Genomic DNA, 16,473 nt, shown 5'->3' with positions numbered 1-16,473 from the left:
AGAGAATGGTGAATCTGTGGAACTCTTTGCTGCAGAAGGCTGTGGAGACCAGGTAATTGAGTGTCTTTAAGACAGAGGTAGATAGATTCTTGATTAATAAGGGGACCAGGGATTATGGGGAAAAGGCGGGAGAATGGGGATGAGAGGAAAAAAAAATCAGTCATGATTGAATGTTGGAGCAGACTCAATGGGCTAAGTGGCCTAATTCTGCTCCTATGTCATATGATCTTATATTTGTCTGCGCTGCGAGAGAAGGACAAAGAAACTGTTAGTGCCATAAAGCATCATCTTCTTCCACCTTCAGCCAAACAAGGAATGAAAACGTTTTCACTGAAATTTTTAAGTGTAAATAATAACAATAAGATCACTATATACAATGCAGACTTTATTGAAGCTTACAAAATTGTTACAAGAGTTTTTTGATGTCACATATATTCATAGTGAAAAGTATTGTTTCTTACACATAATACAAAGCATACCGTACATAAAGTAGTAAAGGAGAAGCTGCAGAACCTAGTATTACAGTTCTAGGGTGTAAAGAAAGATCAACTTAATGAGGTAGGTCTGTACAAAAGTCTGATAGCAGCTGGGAAAAAACTGTTCTGGAGTCGGCTGGTACATGACCTCAGACTTTTGCACCTTTTCCCCAACACAGGATGTTTCTCTAGGTGGGAGGATGTGGTGTGGAGAACCAGGAGAACACTGTCAGAATAAAGAACAGAAAATTTAACACCGCATTGAGGATTTTTTTCAATCAAGGCTGATAAATCTTTGGAATTCTCTACCACAGAGGGTTGTGAAGGCTGAGTCATTGAGTACATTGAAGACGGAGCTCGATAGAGTTCTGGTTATTAAAGATGTCAAGGGATTGTGTATTACTTGTGCCAGATACAGCAGACTTATCTGCACACTTACCTAAGAAATATTATTCAAAAATTGGTCTCGCAGCTGAGTAACTTCCCTCACTCCCAGACCCAACCTGACTACCCTCCCCAACTCATTGATTACTCATAACCTCCTGCCACCTGATCACCCAAATACACCCACCAACCAGACCAGAGTGCTCTTCTAGCACCTGAACAGATCCTACCCTACTACTGCTTGACCTGACTACTCCTACCCACGATCAGACCCTAAATACCCCACCTACCTGACTACGCATTCACTAACCCACATTTATTCATTAAAAAACTTTCAAAAATAACTGAATGTGTCAGTTACTGCTCTAAAGGGGGGCGGGGGATGTCCTCTGCTCCCAACTCCACTCTGCTTTCTGGGACTCGACCGGCATCACTTTCCTGCCCATTTCTGTCAGCTAAAACCAAAGGAATGGGCAGTAGTTTTGAGTTAGTAATATCATTGTGGGCAATGTGTCCAGAATTGCAGCTGACTGGAAGTTCTAGGCCAGTCACTGTGATGCTTTAATTACTTGGGTGGAGGTCTCCTCAAGCCTAACCAAGACAAGGTTGAGTAGTGTATTTGGCTAGCGTGGAAACTAAGTGATCATAAAATCTGTATAATGCAGAAGGAGGCCATTCGGCCCATCAAACTTTCACCAAAGAGTCCCACCCAGACTGTATCCTTGTAACCCTAGTTATCCTGCTGGTCCCCTGACACCAAGGGCAATTTACTGTGGTCAAACCACCTAACCCACACGTCTTTAAACTGGGAGGCAATCTATGCAGACCCGAGGAGAATGTGCAAAACCTGGATCCTTGGCGCGGAGAGGCAGCTGTGCTAACCACCATGCCACTTTTAGCAGTGACATTAGCTGACTCAACCAGAATAAATAGAATAAGTCCCTGGGAGAAAGAAGTTCAAAAGAAATATTCCCAGGAGATTTAATTCCTGTTTTCCCAAGCATGTGTCTGGCCATCAATAATCTTTTAAATATGGTGATTGTACAAAGAAATTTGGCGTTTACTAAAATAGACTGTAGTTAGATACACACATCTCAGATTTCATAGTTGGCCTTCCACATCATTTTCCATCGTATTCTGAATATGAATATGCACATTGAAAACCAAACTCAAGATGGCGCTGGAGCATGGCAATTTCTTGCAAACTTGTAGCCAGCATACTCTAATTCTTTCATTCTGGTTCTGTGCTTCACCCTAGCTATGACTTAGATGACATTCTGCATTCTTTCCTTCTCTATGTACTGTATGCTTTGTCTGTATAGTATGCAAGAAACAATACATGAGCAATACATAAAGCAAATTTTTTTAAAAAATCAGGTCATATCCCATCCACCCAAACGTTTGGTGTAGATAGCAGCTGAATCTGACAGATCAGAAGAATGTGTTCTACTTGAAAAATCACAGGCCTCATTCACAATAGAATCTCACCAGTATAGAGTGATTAATTTAATTAGTGGGAGTGCAATTAGGACTGCAAATCTTGCCTTAATCTAATTTGCTTGATGCAAGAAAAACGTTTTTTTTTAAAAACAACTTTTTTGGACTCTGTTAAAGCCCTTTAAATTGATTGGATAGCCTGAAGATGAGGATATCAAACCAGCTCCCCGCTGGGAGGCCCCAGCAAAGAATGATGTTGCAGCACTACTGCGTGGCAACAGAATCTCTCTGCAAAGTTTACTTCCTGAAAAAACAGCAAGCTTGTTTGGCTGCTGTCTGCTGGGCCAGTCTTGCAGTTCATCAACTTTGAACTAAGTTTGCATCGATATGAAGCCAAAATCAAATTGCATTGGTACAAACTCGACTGCCTATAAAAGCAAGTTGGAGAACGATGTTACATTGAATTATGCCAAAAGTAGCTCAAATTCCGACACGTGGAAAGACCAAGTAATTTAATAAAAATGAAGTATTTCTTTCAAAACTTTTATTTAAAAAAATGAAAAAAATTACAGAACAGGAACAGAAATTGAGGCAACAGTTGCACCTTGAACCATTTTTGAACATTTTGCAGGCTGTTAAATTTCAACACAAAGCTTTGGCATTCAGCCTGACTAAAGATTATTCCAGCACACAGCATTGCTATTTTTCCACCAATTTTTCCCTTCTGCATTGGGTTCTTATGGAATATACACAAAGTTTCTTGTGTGCTCCCAGTCCAGTAGGTGCTATATGCAAGAGTCCAGGTTCATTGCAACAGGTAATAACCACTAAAGAGAGGGCTCAACAGGGTCGAAAACAGCAGCCAGTTCTACAAAGATTGTTTACAAGACTGTCAACTGCACATTTTCACTGCACTTTTTCTTAGGTAACAGTTATCCCAAATATGCTGGTTGCATCCAAAAAGACTCCAGAATTAAAAGCAAAATACTGTGGATGCTTGAGGTCTGAAATGAAGAATGCTGGAAAATCTCAACAAGTCTGGCAGCATCTGTGGAAAGAGAAACGGAGTTAATGTCTTGAGAATAGTATGATTTCTTTGGACTATCTGGACTCAAAACGTTAAGTCTCTACAACTGGTGCCAGTCCTACTGAGTATTTCCAGCACTTCTTTTTATTTCAGTCTCCTGAATTATTCCGGCTGTCAACTTTCACCAACTGCTAGAGGACACAAGTGACCTTAGACTTGCACTAGCCAGATTTAAAATTGGAGAAAGAGCTGCTCACCAAACACATCATCCCAAAAAAACTTGGAGACATGTGTGGACAGGATGTCTTGTCTGCTGCTATGTGTGGCATCTCCCCAACATAACATGGAGGGGCATGGTGGATTCCAAAATAGGAAATACCCAAATGCTTCATCTCACATCAGAAGACTTTTTCCTTCCATGAAGATCTGACAAGCATGCTGCAGAACTTGCAGAAGTCAGCTAGTCCATTCCCTCTCCAACAGGAGCACCAACTTTTCACCATTACATCAGAACACTGCTCTCTCACTCAAACTGGAGCAGGGGAACGGAATGGGTGAAAAGGGGCAAGGGGGGGGGGTGGGGGGCAAAAGGGGGTGAGCAAGAGAGACACCTATTCTAATCCCATTTTCCAGCACTTAAATGTTATGAGGGTCTCTGCCTCCACCACCCTTTCAGACAGCGAGTTCCAGACTCCCATCATCCTTTAGATGAAAAAGTTTTTCTTCATATCCCCTCTAAACCTCCTGCCACTTACTTTAAATTTATGCCTCCCTGGTCATTGATCCCTCCAACAAGAGGCAACATCGCTTGTCTACTCTATCTATGCCCATCTTAATTTTATACATCTCAATCATTTCCATCTCAGTCTCCTATGCTCCATGGAAAACAACCACAAACTATCCAATCTCTCTTCACTGCTAGAACTCTCCTACCCAAGCAACATTCTGGTAAATCTCATCTGCACTTCTGAATGCATCTCACCAGTGAGAACTTTTGCAATTAATAGCTTTGTAACTTTGCATATTCTTGTACAAATCTTAAGGATGTTTGTTGAAGTGAACTAGCTATCCTAACATCTGCAAGTCACACAGTAAAATGGATAGCAAAGTTCAGTAATGTCACAATTCAAACAATATGCGACAAAACGTAACTAGTCAAAACTTGAGTCTCCAACCTTTAATCAGGTCCAAGTGAAGTTCTGTAAAAGTGTAGAGCATGTATTTTAATAAAGCAATTTCTTCACAGGAGCTGCTGTAAAAATTAAATTTCGATTAAAAATGTTTCAGAAACATAGGAACGTATAAATCCCAAGGTAACTGTCGATCCATCGACTTGGTTTTAGCATTGAACAATTAGTTTAAAACCATGATTAAAATTGATTGACGGTGCAAGATTTCATCTGGTATAGCAATAAACTAGACAAGACAGTGCTGGATTAGATCCCAGACTGTGCAGGTTGTTCAAAATGTCAAAGCTACGTCTCATTTGTGCTTAAATGGCCACAGCCCCTATCCCCATTCTCAATGATACAGAATTTTATAGCAGAGGAGGCCAGTCTCCAATTCTCCCCATCCAATTAGCCGCACATTCCACCCACAACACAGCCTTGCAGTTTTTCCTCTAAATATACAATTGCCTCTTGCAAGTTACCTAACCTGCTTCTGCCATCCCCTCATGTGGTGCATTCTGGATCATAAACAGTTAAGTGAAACTCATCTCTGATTTTTTTGCGCATCTTTGACATGCGCCCTCTGGTTACTTGCTGATTCTACACGTGGAACCAGTTTCTCCTTATTCACACTCAAAAACCCTTAATTTTGAATAACTCTCATAAACCTGCCCTTCTCTGCCCTAAAGAATAACCATGTCAGCTCCTCCTAAATGGCACTTAGCTGGGCTACCAGGTGACTGCCAGTACTCATGGAATCATACCTCAAGAATGAGGTGAAAGTTTTTTTTTATAAATTGAAGAATTCGATAATACGTTGGTACTACAGGTTTGCAATAGTAAGATTTCATCATAGAAACAGATTGTAGTGTGATCACTGCTATTATCCACTCTGCATTTACCAATAGAGAGCTAACCAATTGCTACAGTCACTACACACTTTGGTCATCATGAGTACTTAGCCTTTTAAGTTTCATCATCCCAAGATGTGAAAAATATTTTTTAAAAAAAGGCCAGATAGTCATTATATCCCCAAGAACCCCATAACATACACATTTTTTTTGTGCCTCTATACCATTTGTGCTATATGACTCCATTCTGCCTGATTGCATGAATCTTAAAAACAGAGTGCCATCTCTGATGGATATTTTGATCCCAGAAATATGCGCTCACTGTTTTCTCCTGAACCTCAAACCTTTGTGCACAATGGGTCAGAAAATAACTCAGCAATCGCAGGATGATGCAGCAGACATCATTCAACTCATTGTGCTGTACTGGCACTCGAAAGTTATCCAATTAGTTCCCCCTTCCCAGCTCTTTCCTCTTAACCTTGCAATTTTCCCCTGAAGTACATATCCAATTTCTTTTTGAAATTCTGTTTGAATCTGCTTCCACCAGCCTACCCTGGTATATTCCAGATCCTAACTCATGCTATTTACTGATCAGTTCATCCTGAAACTGGACCTCAATTTAACAGTGCAGCATCTAAAAAGTTGCAACCATCGGAAACGCATCTCATCTAAATACAAATATTACACAAAAGGAAGTTTACCCTTTATTATGTCTCAATTACATGCAGCCTCTCAAAAAATTAAATTCTTTATTTAAACATCTGAACAGCATTGTCAATTCAGCGACAGCCAAGGAAATAAAAACACTTCAAGACAGTGTGAAAAAAATTACAAAAATACATTGCACAAAGTCCTATGTTGCTCTTGAAAAATAAATAGTTATTCACAAAGTCCCTTCCCCAAAATCTCTAAATTTGCTTTACAGGAGGAAATACACTTCGTTTCATATCATAGCTGGTAACATGAGTGTATTTTATATTCCAAGTATTTCTACATAGGCCACAGGTTTAATGTCAATAGTTAAATATATGGATTATATTGGTTAATATAAGTTTATATTTTGAAGTATTCTCTTTACAAATACAAGGACTGTTGTGCAATATACAAATAAACATTATCCAATGTCCAATAAAATACTCTGTACATCAATTTCTTTCCACATTCTCCAAATGGAAAGGCATTCGATATTCCTGTTGTGCTAAGCAAACACACCAGACATTCACCAAAATAAAAACAAGACAAACATTCTCTAAAAAGATGACAAAGCCATTAACCGTTCAGCTGGCAGTGTTCTTAAAGCATCTGATAATAGGCGATTCAGCAGTACACGTTATTCATGCCACAGTTCCCAAGAACAAATTCCAGTGTCCAGAATTATTCCCAGTTTTTCCAGTATTTACAATTTATACAATATTAGTGCAGTCCACGTTTCATTGCTTCCTAGGGTTTCCATGCACTCTGAACCGATAAAGACATGTGTACTCTGGGTGACCCCAGTTGGAGAATATTCGGAGTTCAACTACTTGATAGCTCTTCAAACTTTCCTCCTATGATTTGTAGAGGGGAGGGTAGAACGAAAAAAGGAAAAATTATATACTCAAACAATTATCTGACAGAGTTGCATTCCTCAAATTATTTCACGCATCGTGTTTACATAGCATCTTTAATGCAGAAAAATTCCAAGGCATTTCGCTGAAATGGTCACGGTCACTGAGCCACATGATGAGTTATTAGGACAATTGACCAAAAACTCTGTCAGGGTGGTAGTTTAGAGCAGGGAATTCCAGTTCTTAGGGCCAAGATAGCTGAAGACTTTAAAAACAAACCAAATTAATCTTGCAAGCAGTTATCTAATCAGCTCTTGACATTACATCTGTATCAAAACAATGTTCTGTAACTGTCAGCCAGCACTGGAACAGGATACAAATATTCCCAATGACCGACAATATTCCAGCTACAGTTTTCAAACACCAAGGCATTGAGATAACTCATCAATTGAGCATAAAATGCAACTGCAAAGCTACCTTACAAAAATCTGAATTAGCTTCTAAAAATATGAAAAGATTTAAAGCAGCAAAATTTGGAACCAACTTACTCTGACAAGGAAAGTCTGTATCGCCTCTCCATCTTGATTATATGTGTACTTTCCAAAAATTGTGCCTTCTTCTTGGTATTCATCATCAAGGCCCTGAACAAGAATGTACAAGACAGTTTTGTGTCACTCAGAAAATGCAATATATAAAAAGCCTCTTAAAATGCTATCAAGGCGTGTGCAACTTTTCTTTCTTAAAAAGAACCTTCTAAATGAGGAGAGGAACTACCTTTCAAATTGATTCCAGTCACTTTTGACTCGAAACACTAACTAGTTTTCTCTCCACAGATGCTGCCAAACCTGACTCTTTCCAGCACTTGGTTTTTATGTCAGGTTTCCAGCATTTTGATTTAATACTCTAGGAATGTATGGTTTCTAAGCCACTTAAAAGCAAAAGGCAGATCTAACCCTAGGAATGCTTGGTCACTCTTCATGAGTGGATGTAGAACGAGACCAAGGTCACCTCAGCAGATTAATGCTTTCCATCCCCTTATTCCCCAACCATCATTTGCTAATACTTACATAAACACTGAAGTCCTTTGGTGCACTGCTGATATTGCCTGCTGGTGAAAGAGACTTTGGTATATGTTCTAGAGTGAAAGCAGAAGGATAGATCTCCACAGAAAGGCGAATAACCAGATACCCCTGGGATCCTTTGAATGCCCAGCAGTTTCCAGGATAAACATCTGGCTGCAAGAGAACAGGAATAAGAAGCATTATAAACATTCCACTCTCAGGTCCCTTCAAAACTACTGCAAACTTTAGATTTTCAATTTCTTCAATTTTTCAGCTTTCAGGTCCTAGGTTTTGACACAAGTATTGTGAATTCTGTAATGTTCCATCACTTCATCTCATGGAATTATAGATTGGATACACAGCAGCGGTTACACAGCACACGAGGCTGTAATTCATCCGTCATCTGTGTTGACCCTCTGAAGGAGCAATACACCTTGTGCCATTCCCCTGCCTTTTCCCTGTAGTCCTGCAAAAACCTCAGCATAAGTCAAACTCCACAACATTTCATTCAGTTTGAGTGAATCTGTTTTTGTAACAGAAAATGATAAGTGGCCATAATCCAAATTACCCTGTAGGGAGATAGCTTACTATATCAGAGTGTTCTGTCTCAAGTCACTCCTTGTTAAATCAGTTTTATGTTTCAGAATGGTTGGTTGCAGAGTCCTGTTACACAACCAGTCTGACAAATTGCTTTGCAGAACATTTCTTTTGTCCAACATCATAAAAATTCCACTCCCAGGGCATTTATGAATGGAGACAGCTGTCCTCCAGATGGCTCAGGAGGTAAAGCCATCATGTGTGAAATACGGAGACATGGAGACATCCAGACCAGGACACAGTCTAAAGATGTGCTAGTTAGGTTAATTGGCCATGATAAATTGCCCCTTCATGCCCTGGGATGTGTAGGTTCGAGGGATTAGCAGGTAAATATGTAGGGATATAGAGATAGGGCCTGGGTGGGATTATGGTCGATGCAGACTCAATGGACCGAATGGTCTCTTTCTGCACTGAAGGGTTTCTACGATTCTATGAAAGTCGCACCTCCATGTCAAGTTAAGCAATCTCATTTGTGACTGCAATGGAGACAGTACAACTGGGCTCTTCGCCCAGGTGCTGATGGAATGTTTAGCCAATTCTCCCAACTGCTATGCAATTGCCCCAGCTGGAAAATGTGCTATTTATTTTGGACCAGGACAGGAATGGGTTAGACTAGACTACAAGTCCTGCACAAATAGACCATTGATGGTCTCTGCCTAGATTTAAAAGTTGAGTGTCTAGCACAGGAGGGTTAAGTGGGAAGAAAAATGGAGGCAGAATGAGGAGGAGAAATTTAGTAAGGATAGTGATTGCTGTTTCTTTGCCATATCCTTGGAGCTGAATTCTACATCACAGTCAGAAGATCACTACACAAAATGCTTATTCCCAAGCTGCCTCTAGCCAGCAATTCTAGACTGCTAAACAGGAAACAGATGATATTGTAAGCATTCAGATTTAACAACATTTAGGATTGAGGTGGAGGTGAAATACACAATCCATTTAAAATGGCACAAGTCACCTTGTACAATCTTTAGAATTATCACATGTCGCACAAGAAGAAAAAAGTCACGAATGGGCTAAAACATACCATCCAACCGTCTTGAGTAAAAGTACTTAAAATTAAATTGCCATATTTATATGTAGAAATTCTGTACATTGAGAAAATTCAAACAGGAATTGCAGCAAATTGCTTTGCAAAGCATTTCTGATACATAACTCGTACAGTCAGGCACAAAAGCTTTGCCATGTTAGGTATGAAGCACTAATCAATTCGGATGCTGTTCAGGACATTGGGAATGAATCTGTATGTTCGGAAGGGAATAGAGAAGCAAAGACAATCCACAAGATTGTGCTGCTACAGTTTTCAAACTATGGCTATGATGCACCATCTGAAAGGTGAATCCAAGAATTTAAGCAGACTAGTGCTTTTCACAACTACCAGGTGTCTCAAGTGTTTTACAATTAAATTAAGTACTTTGCAGTTTTTTTTAAGAAACAAAGCAAACTTCCACAAACAGAACTGTGGTAATGGCCAGATAATCTGGTCATGATCTATTTATTTAGCGTGTGCAGTTAGGAGTTAAGCAACAGCCTTTTCAGTGATTAGATTATACTTTTTAAACACATACACCCTTCCCCCCCCACCCCCCAGTGGCAATGATAAGTGCAAAATACAGCAGATGTTGGAATTTAAACAAAAACAGAAAATGCTGGGAAATCTCAGCAGATCTGACAGCATCAGTGGAAAGAAAATACAGCCAACGTTGCACCTTGAAGGGTCATCTGGATTCGAAACATCGACTCTATTCTCTCTCCACAGATGCTGTCAGACTTGCTGAGACTTTCCAGCACTTTTGTTTTTGTTAGCATCCTTGATATTAACTATGGAAAGGTGATGGCCTAGTGGTATTATCGCTAGACTATTAATGCACAAACTCAGTTAATCTTCTGGGGACCAAGATCTGAATCCCATCATGGCAGGTGGTGGAAGTTGAATTAAAATTATTTGGAATTAAGAATCTATCAACAAACATGAAACAATTGTTGGAAAAACCCATCCGGTTCACCAATGTCCGTTAGGGAATAAAATATGCCATCCTTACATGGTCTAGTCTGCATGTGACTCCAGAGCCACAGCAATTTCAACTGCTCTCCAAGGGCTATAAATGCTGGCCAAAAAATAAATAAATATTCACGATGAGTGGGGATAACACCCTGCTCTTCAAAATATTGCCACAGGATCTTTACATATACCTATGCAGATAGATGGATCTTGGTCCAGATGTTTCATCTGAAAGACAATGTCCGCAATCAGCCTTGATTTTTGTGCTCAATATGTGGTGTGGAACATGAAACCAAAATATTGCATTTCGGAGGAGAGGCAAGAACGCTCACTTCTCCGCCACAGAGACACACACACACATATAGTTGAAACTAATCATTATTCCTTTAAGTAAACATTAAACAAAGGAGCTGCAGAAAGATATCAGCTTATAATGAGAGTTGGTCTATTGCATTCACTGCTCCCAATGCGATCTACTCTACATCGGAGGCCAAATGCAGACTGGGTGACTGCTTTGCTGAACATTTTCAATCCATCTGCAAGCAGGACCCAGAACATCCTGTCGCTTGCCATTTCCAGACACCATCCTGCTCTCCTGCCCACATGTCCATCCTTGGCCTTTTGCAATGCTCTAGCGAACTCCAATGCAAACTAGAGGAACAGCACCTCATCTTCCGGTTGGGCACTTTACAGCCTTCTGGACTGAATACTGAGTTCAACAATTTCACAGCATGAACTCTCTCCTCCACCTTCGCCCTATTTCCATTTATTTTGTTTTGTTTCATCTCATTCATTCCTTTTAACATCCTTCTTTCTCACTTTTAAGAGCAACTGCCATAATTCCCAGGCAGCCCCCTGACCATCTGTACTTCTGTTCTGCCATTCATACATTCTGATCACTTAATGGACACTTTTAGAACCTTCTCAACCTTCAGTACCCTCATTTACATTGCCTTGTCCCATCCCACCCACCATCCCCCATCCTCCCCACCCTTTCATAGTATAAATTTCTGCTGATTCTCTTTGCTCCCAGCTCTGACAAAGGGTCATCTAGACCCAGAACGTCGATACTATTCTCTCCCCACAGAGGCTGCCAGACCTGCTGAGATTTTCCAATTTTGTTTTGTTTGATTACAGCATCCGCAATATTTTGCTTTTATATTAATTAGAGCATGTTGGTGATAATCCAGCATGCACACATTAGTTCCTTCATTGTGGCATTAAAATCATTACAATATGCATCGAGCACATTTAGCATGTGCACACAGTCAAGCAACAGCCTGGTCAGTGACTAGATTCGAGTTATTTAAGCCCACCTTGGGTGGCAATGGATTAGCATTAGCATTCTTCTGCCACATCACTGCCTGACCTACACTGGGGAATCCTAGTTGGGATTTTCCTGGCAAACCACATTCAACAATGATACACTTGGAAGAATCCTGGTTTCACAGAATCAAAGAAAAATCTGAGGATTTGCAATGTGCAAGTGGGCTTTAATATATTTTCCTGATAATGCTGTTGTCAAAATCACACCTCTCCAGTTTGCAGAATCCCATTACCCCACTGTGCAGAGCTACATGTAAAAAGCATAATTTAAAAACCATCTCAGGCTGTGGAGAAAATAAAACTGAAAGATGTTCATGAGTTCTGCCACCAGGGGGAACAACTATACAAATATTGTGCAGAAGAGGATGCTGCTTGTTTGAGGATGATCGTTAATAGGGAGTAATTAATCATAATAAGATTTAAATGACTAAGAGATTGTGTGTATGAAAAAATGAGAGAGAGAGAGAAAACCCAGGTAAGTAAAGGATCACAGAGCAAAGTAAAGCCCCCCAAGATATTTTTGAATGCATATTTACCATTCACACTTCCTTACACAGAGCAGTTGTTTCATTAGATGTTGAGTAAATTGGGTTTCTCGAAGGACGATAGATGATCTCATTGAAACATACAAGATACTGAGAGATCTTGACAGGACAGGCACAGTGGTTCTTTCCCCCGGTTGGGGAATCTAAAACTTCAGGCACAGTATCAAGGTAAAGGGGTCAATCATTTAGGACTGAGATGAGGAGAAATTTCTCTAATGTGACATGAATCTTTGGAATCCTCTACTACAGAGGGTTGTGGATGTTCAATGTTGAACATTTTTATAACTGAAATAGGTCAGATTTTTGGTCTCAGGGAATCATGGGATATGAGGAGTGGGTGTGAAAGAGGAGTTGAACCAATCAGCCTTAATCATTATTAACGGTGGAGCAGGCTGGAGAGAAATCTTAATGTTCTATCCTGCCCCTGTTTCTTAGGTGATGTTCAGGACAAATTTCAGGCAGACATTTGGAAACAGATATTAAAGTTTTCTGTGAACCTGGATTGGTAATGCCCTTTGATTAGATCTGCACTCAGTGCAGTCAGCAGGGAGGGTTTTATTAAAATACCTCTGCCTAATAATTGTGAATGTATTTAGAGATGCCAAGAATAGATGCATTTTTGATTTGATTTATTATTGTCACATGTATTTACAATGAAAAGTATTGTTTCCTGCATGTTGTACAGACAAGACATAGCATTCATGGAGAAGGAAACAAGAGAATGCAGAATTTAAGGAGAAGATAGATGAACACATGAGGGAGAAAGGAAACAAGTGATATACAGACAGGTACAGATGAAGACTATGATAGGTTTGTTTGGAACATTAATACTGCTTGAACCATTTAGTCTGAAGGACCTGTTTCTATGCTATAAGTTATGTAATGATACGAATGGCAAGTTATTAACTGAAGAGCAAGCTTGGTTCTGGCACTGCTGATCCAGTCAACTCACTTCCTATCAATGGCATTAGTGGTCTTTGATCCGAAAATAAACTCTCAAAAAACCTTTTCAATTGCCACAAAATGAAATGGCTTTAACCAAGAAACTGTCACACTGTCGAGTAAACAAACGGATTGATATCTGTATCAACGATTAGTTTTGGCAGTAAATTATCTTGAAGTGAAAAGAATCACCAATACAAAAAACTCAGACCAATTAGAGAGAAAATGCATGTGTTCGAAAGACATTTTCCTTTGGAGCAGAAAGGTTTATTACAATATTGACTGGATCAATTTTGCTCATGTTCCTACAAAAATAAGCCTTGCTACTAACTGATTTATGGTTCAATTGGATTCAGTATAGATAGTCATTAGTATTTTAAGAGCCAGAATTGTTTTGTTTTAGTCATTCTGAATTAGCACAATTTTTTTTCCCCAGTGTTTTGCAAGGGATCCTGAAAAATGATGTTTCTTAAAAGGAAAGCTACACAAGATTAAACGGGCACAAAATCAAAATTCCTGGCAGACAATGGTTTTTCATTTTTCTGAAATCATTTTAAAAGACACAATGTGAATAAAGGAGTTAAAGAAATACTAGATATAGCACTTTAGTCTCATGCATGTACACATTAGGAGCCCTTTCATGTTTCTAAGTCTGCCGTTGATCAACTGAGGCAAGATCTCATTTATGAGCATTATATACAATTTGCAGCACAGAAGCAACTCATTCAGCCACACTGGAAGGTGGTTATGTTCCACTCAAGCCTTCTCCAACTCCTTTATTTTGTACTATCTACATTTAACACTTGTGCTTACATAGCTTTCTGTTGAAGGTCATTTACCCTATTCGTCTAAACATGCTGTAATAATGTCACGGATATGCATTTCAAATTATTACAAAGAAAACTTGTAAATTATTTTCCAATCTACCTACCTGAATCACCACTCTAGGAGACTGAGAGAAATACCAAAGTGGAATTCCAAAAAGGCTCATCACAGCTGTTGCAGTCTCATAAGTTTCCGAACAACGAGTACTCAAGATGCTGCCTCCTGAAAATACAAAGACAGATGCAGTAAGAGATGGAGAACTCTATAGTGCAAGTGATTTTTGGGAAGGATTTGAGTTCACCCGACCCTAACTATTGCTTGTCTAAGAAGCATTGAAGATCTCAATTGGGCCAACAGGACACTGAGCATGTTGTGAAGACATCAGAGGACAGTTAGGAGAATGATCCTTGGAGGATGCAATGTAAAGGCATAAAAGGGCAACTCAAAATCATTGCTGGTAGTGATCAGGGAAATGGGAGGAACCCAACACACGCCTTCAGATTTGAACAATAAAGAGGCGTTGGAGATGTGATGAACCACGTTAGAGGCTGTAATGGGGTTGTTGAAGGGAAATGCACCATGGTTACAAAAAGGACAGCTTTTGTCTTTTTAAAAATGAACACCTAAAATGCCTTGCCTTCCTGAAGTATAAAAGTATATCACCCCTGACTTGTACTGGAAACATGCTACAAGTTAGTCGGCATCAAAATAAGGACATGAGATGTTAGTTCATACCCAGGACACAAATTTATATTTCTTATGTTCAAGATAATTTACTTGCCTGGCTTATTGGCTATTCGTTTTTGAAGACCATTTAAGTTACAGGTGACTGGATCTGAATAAACACCTACATTTTTGTGTTTGTCTATTCAGGTGCTTTAAGAGCAGATAGTAGGATTTTTATGGTTCATTAACTGGGATTGAAATTCACTTCAGTTGAAAATGGTTGGTACAAGGTCATCCATCTATTATGTTCAGTTCCATTAGTCAGTGGAATTAAATACAAGGTGCTGCATTTAATGCACAGTCAATCTGATGCTACCAATTTTTGCCCATTCAGATTAAGCTCTATTCCAATTTGATTTTTAAATGGACATCATATTAAAATATCTTCTGAACAGATGATAGTCAGGTCATCTATAATCTGATCACATGATGCAGGACTAAGGCACACTGCCAGTTAGCAAAATAGTAAACACATTTATTGTACAACATGCTCAGGCATCCCTATCATACGATTGCCAAGTTACTGACTCGAATAAAGTTACTAGTTCAATCACTTCCAAATATATCAGTCCCCAACAGAGTGGACATTTCAGCAAGTTCTCAGCTAAATGTATTTGCAGCTACTTCCACTTCCTGTTGAACTCATTTATTTGTAGCTGTTCAGAATCATGGAGTCCCTATTCAAAACATTCAAATTTGAAAGAGAGATCTGAATGTATCACTTAGGAAGTTACACCTGCTGCACAGGTGTCATGCAGCAGCGTGACATGTTAGGTGGCACTGCAGGAAATACCTGCAACCTTCCAAATGTATTGCTGCTGTGGCTATTTATGATTGGAACTTCTCTAAAATAGAGTAAGGAACACTATATATGCAACCTGGTCTCTTTCGCAATGCGCATATCCCATCCTCTGCACTGGTCAAATTACCAGATTGATTGAGTTACAGCTGATGACAAATCATTTGGTTTCATAGCAAGTTTCTATGGTCGTGGAGATTGAATGGAATCCAAGTGATGCATCAATTTCTTTTGCTAATAGATCACTTTTCCAAAAGGGTTCCTAATCAATATAAAACCTCAAACCACAACAAGCAGTTTAATCCTTTGCCTGACTTAAATCTCTGCAGAAGCACAGCAAGGTTTATCCAAGGAGTCAGTCATAAACGTTTATGGATTTACTGGCTTCAATTTCAAAGATTGTATACCTTGACAAACATTTATTGAGCAGAATTGTTTCATTATGCTGTTAATTCCTTCAATCAGAAGAAAATGATCTAATCTTTAAGTGGGTGACAATCATGCAAACGGGTCCTGCCACTTTGAGCCTTTGTACATTGTTTTAATAGTTTATTTGTTGGAAAGTGTGTACACGCCCAGAAAATGTGAACTGCATGGATTTCTATAATGAGAAATTTCTGGATACAACTATAATCTGTACTGAATTTAGTGGGAAGTGCTGTTTGTCTTACCTGGAAAGCTGGATTTTGAAAGAGATGTGGGCTATTATTAGGCAACTGTCAAAAATTCTGGCATGCAATTCGATGGAAATAACTCATC

The 16,473-nt window shown here is 39.4% G+C and overlaps 1 protein-coding gene across 1 annotated transcript in view; it reads right to left on the bottom strand.

The window, feature by feature from the left end:
• Nucleotides 1-6,035: 6,035 nt before the first annotated feature.
• Nucleotides 6,036-16,473, bottom strand: part of sun1b (Sad1 and UNC84 domain containing 1b) — a 56,151-nt gene continuing 45,713 nt past the window's right edge. The window contains exons 20-23 of the mRNA XM_080206841.1: nucleotides 14,296-14,411; nucleotides 7,959-8,126; nucleotides 7,440-7,532; nucleotides 6,036-6,891 (exon numbers count right to left, since the gene is read on the bottom strand). Coding sequence (XP_080062967.1) covers nucleotides 6,775-6,891; nucleotides 7,440-7,532; nucleotides 7,959-8,126; nucleotides 14,296-14,411 — 494 coding nt within the window. The 3' untranslated portion in view covers nucleotides 6,036-6,774. The remainder of the gene's footprint in view (nucleotides 6,892-7,439; nucleotides 7,533-7,958; nucleotides 8,127-14,295; nucleotides 14,412-16,473) is intronic.

This window comes from Carcharhinus amblyrhynchos, chromosome 18 (assembly GCF_965287045.1).
Source record: "Carcharhinus amblyrhynchos chromosome 18, sCarAmb.v2.hapA, whole genome shotgun sequence".
NCBI lineage: Eukaryota > Metazoa > Chordata > Chondrichthyes > Carcharhiniformes > Carcharhinidae > Carcharhinus > Carcharhinus amblyrhynchos.
Note: the sequence above shows the minus strand (reverse complement) of the source record. Positions and strands in the feature narration are given on the sequence as shown.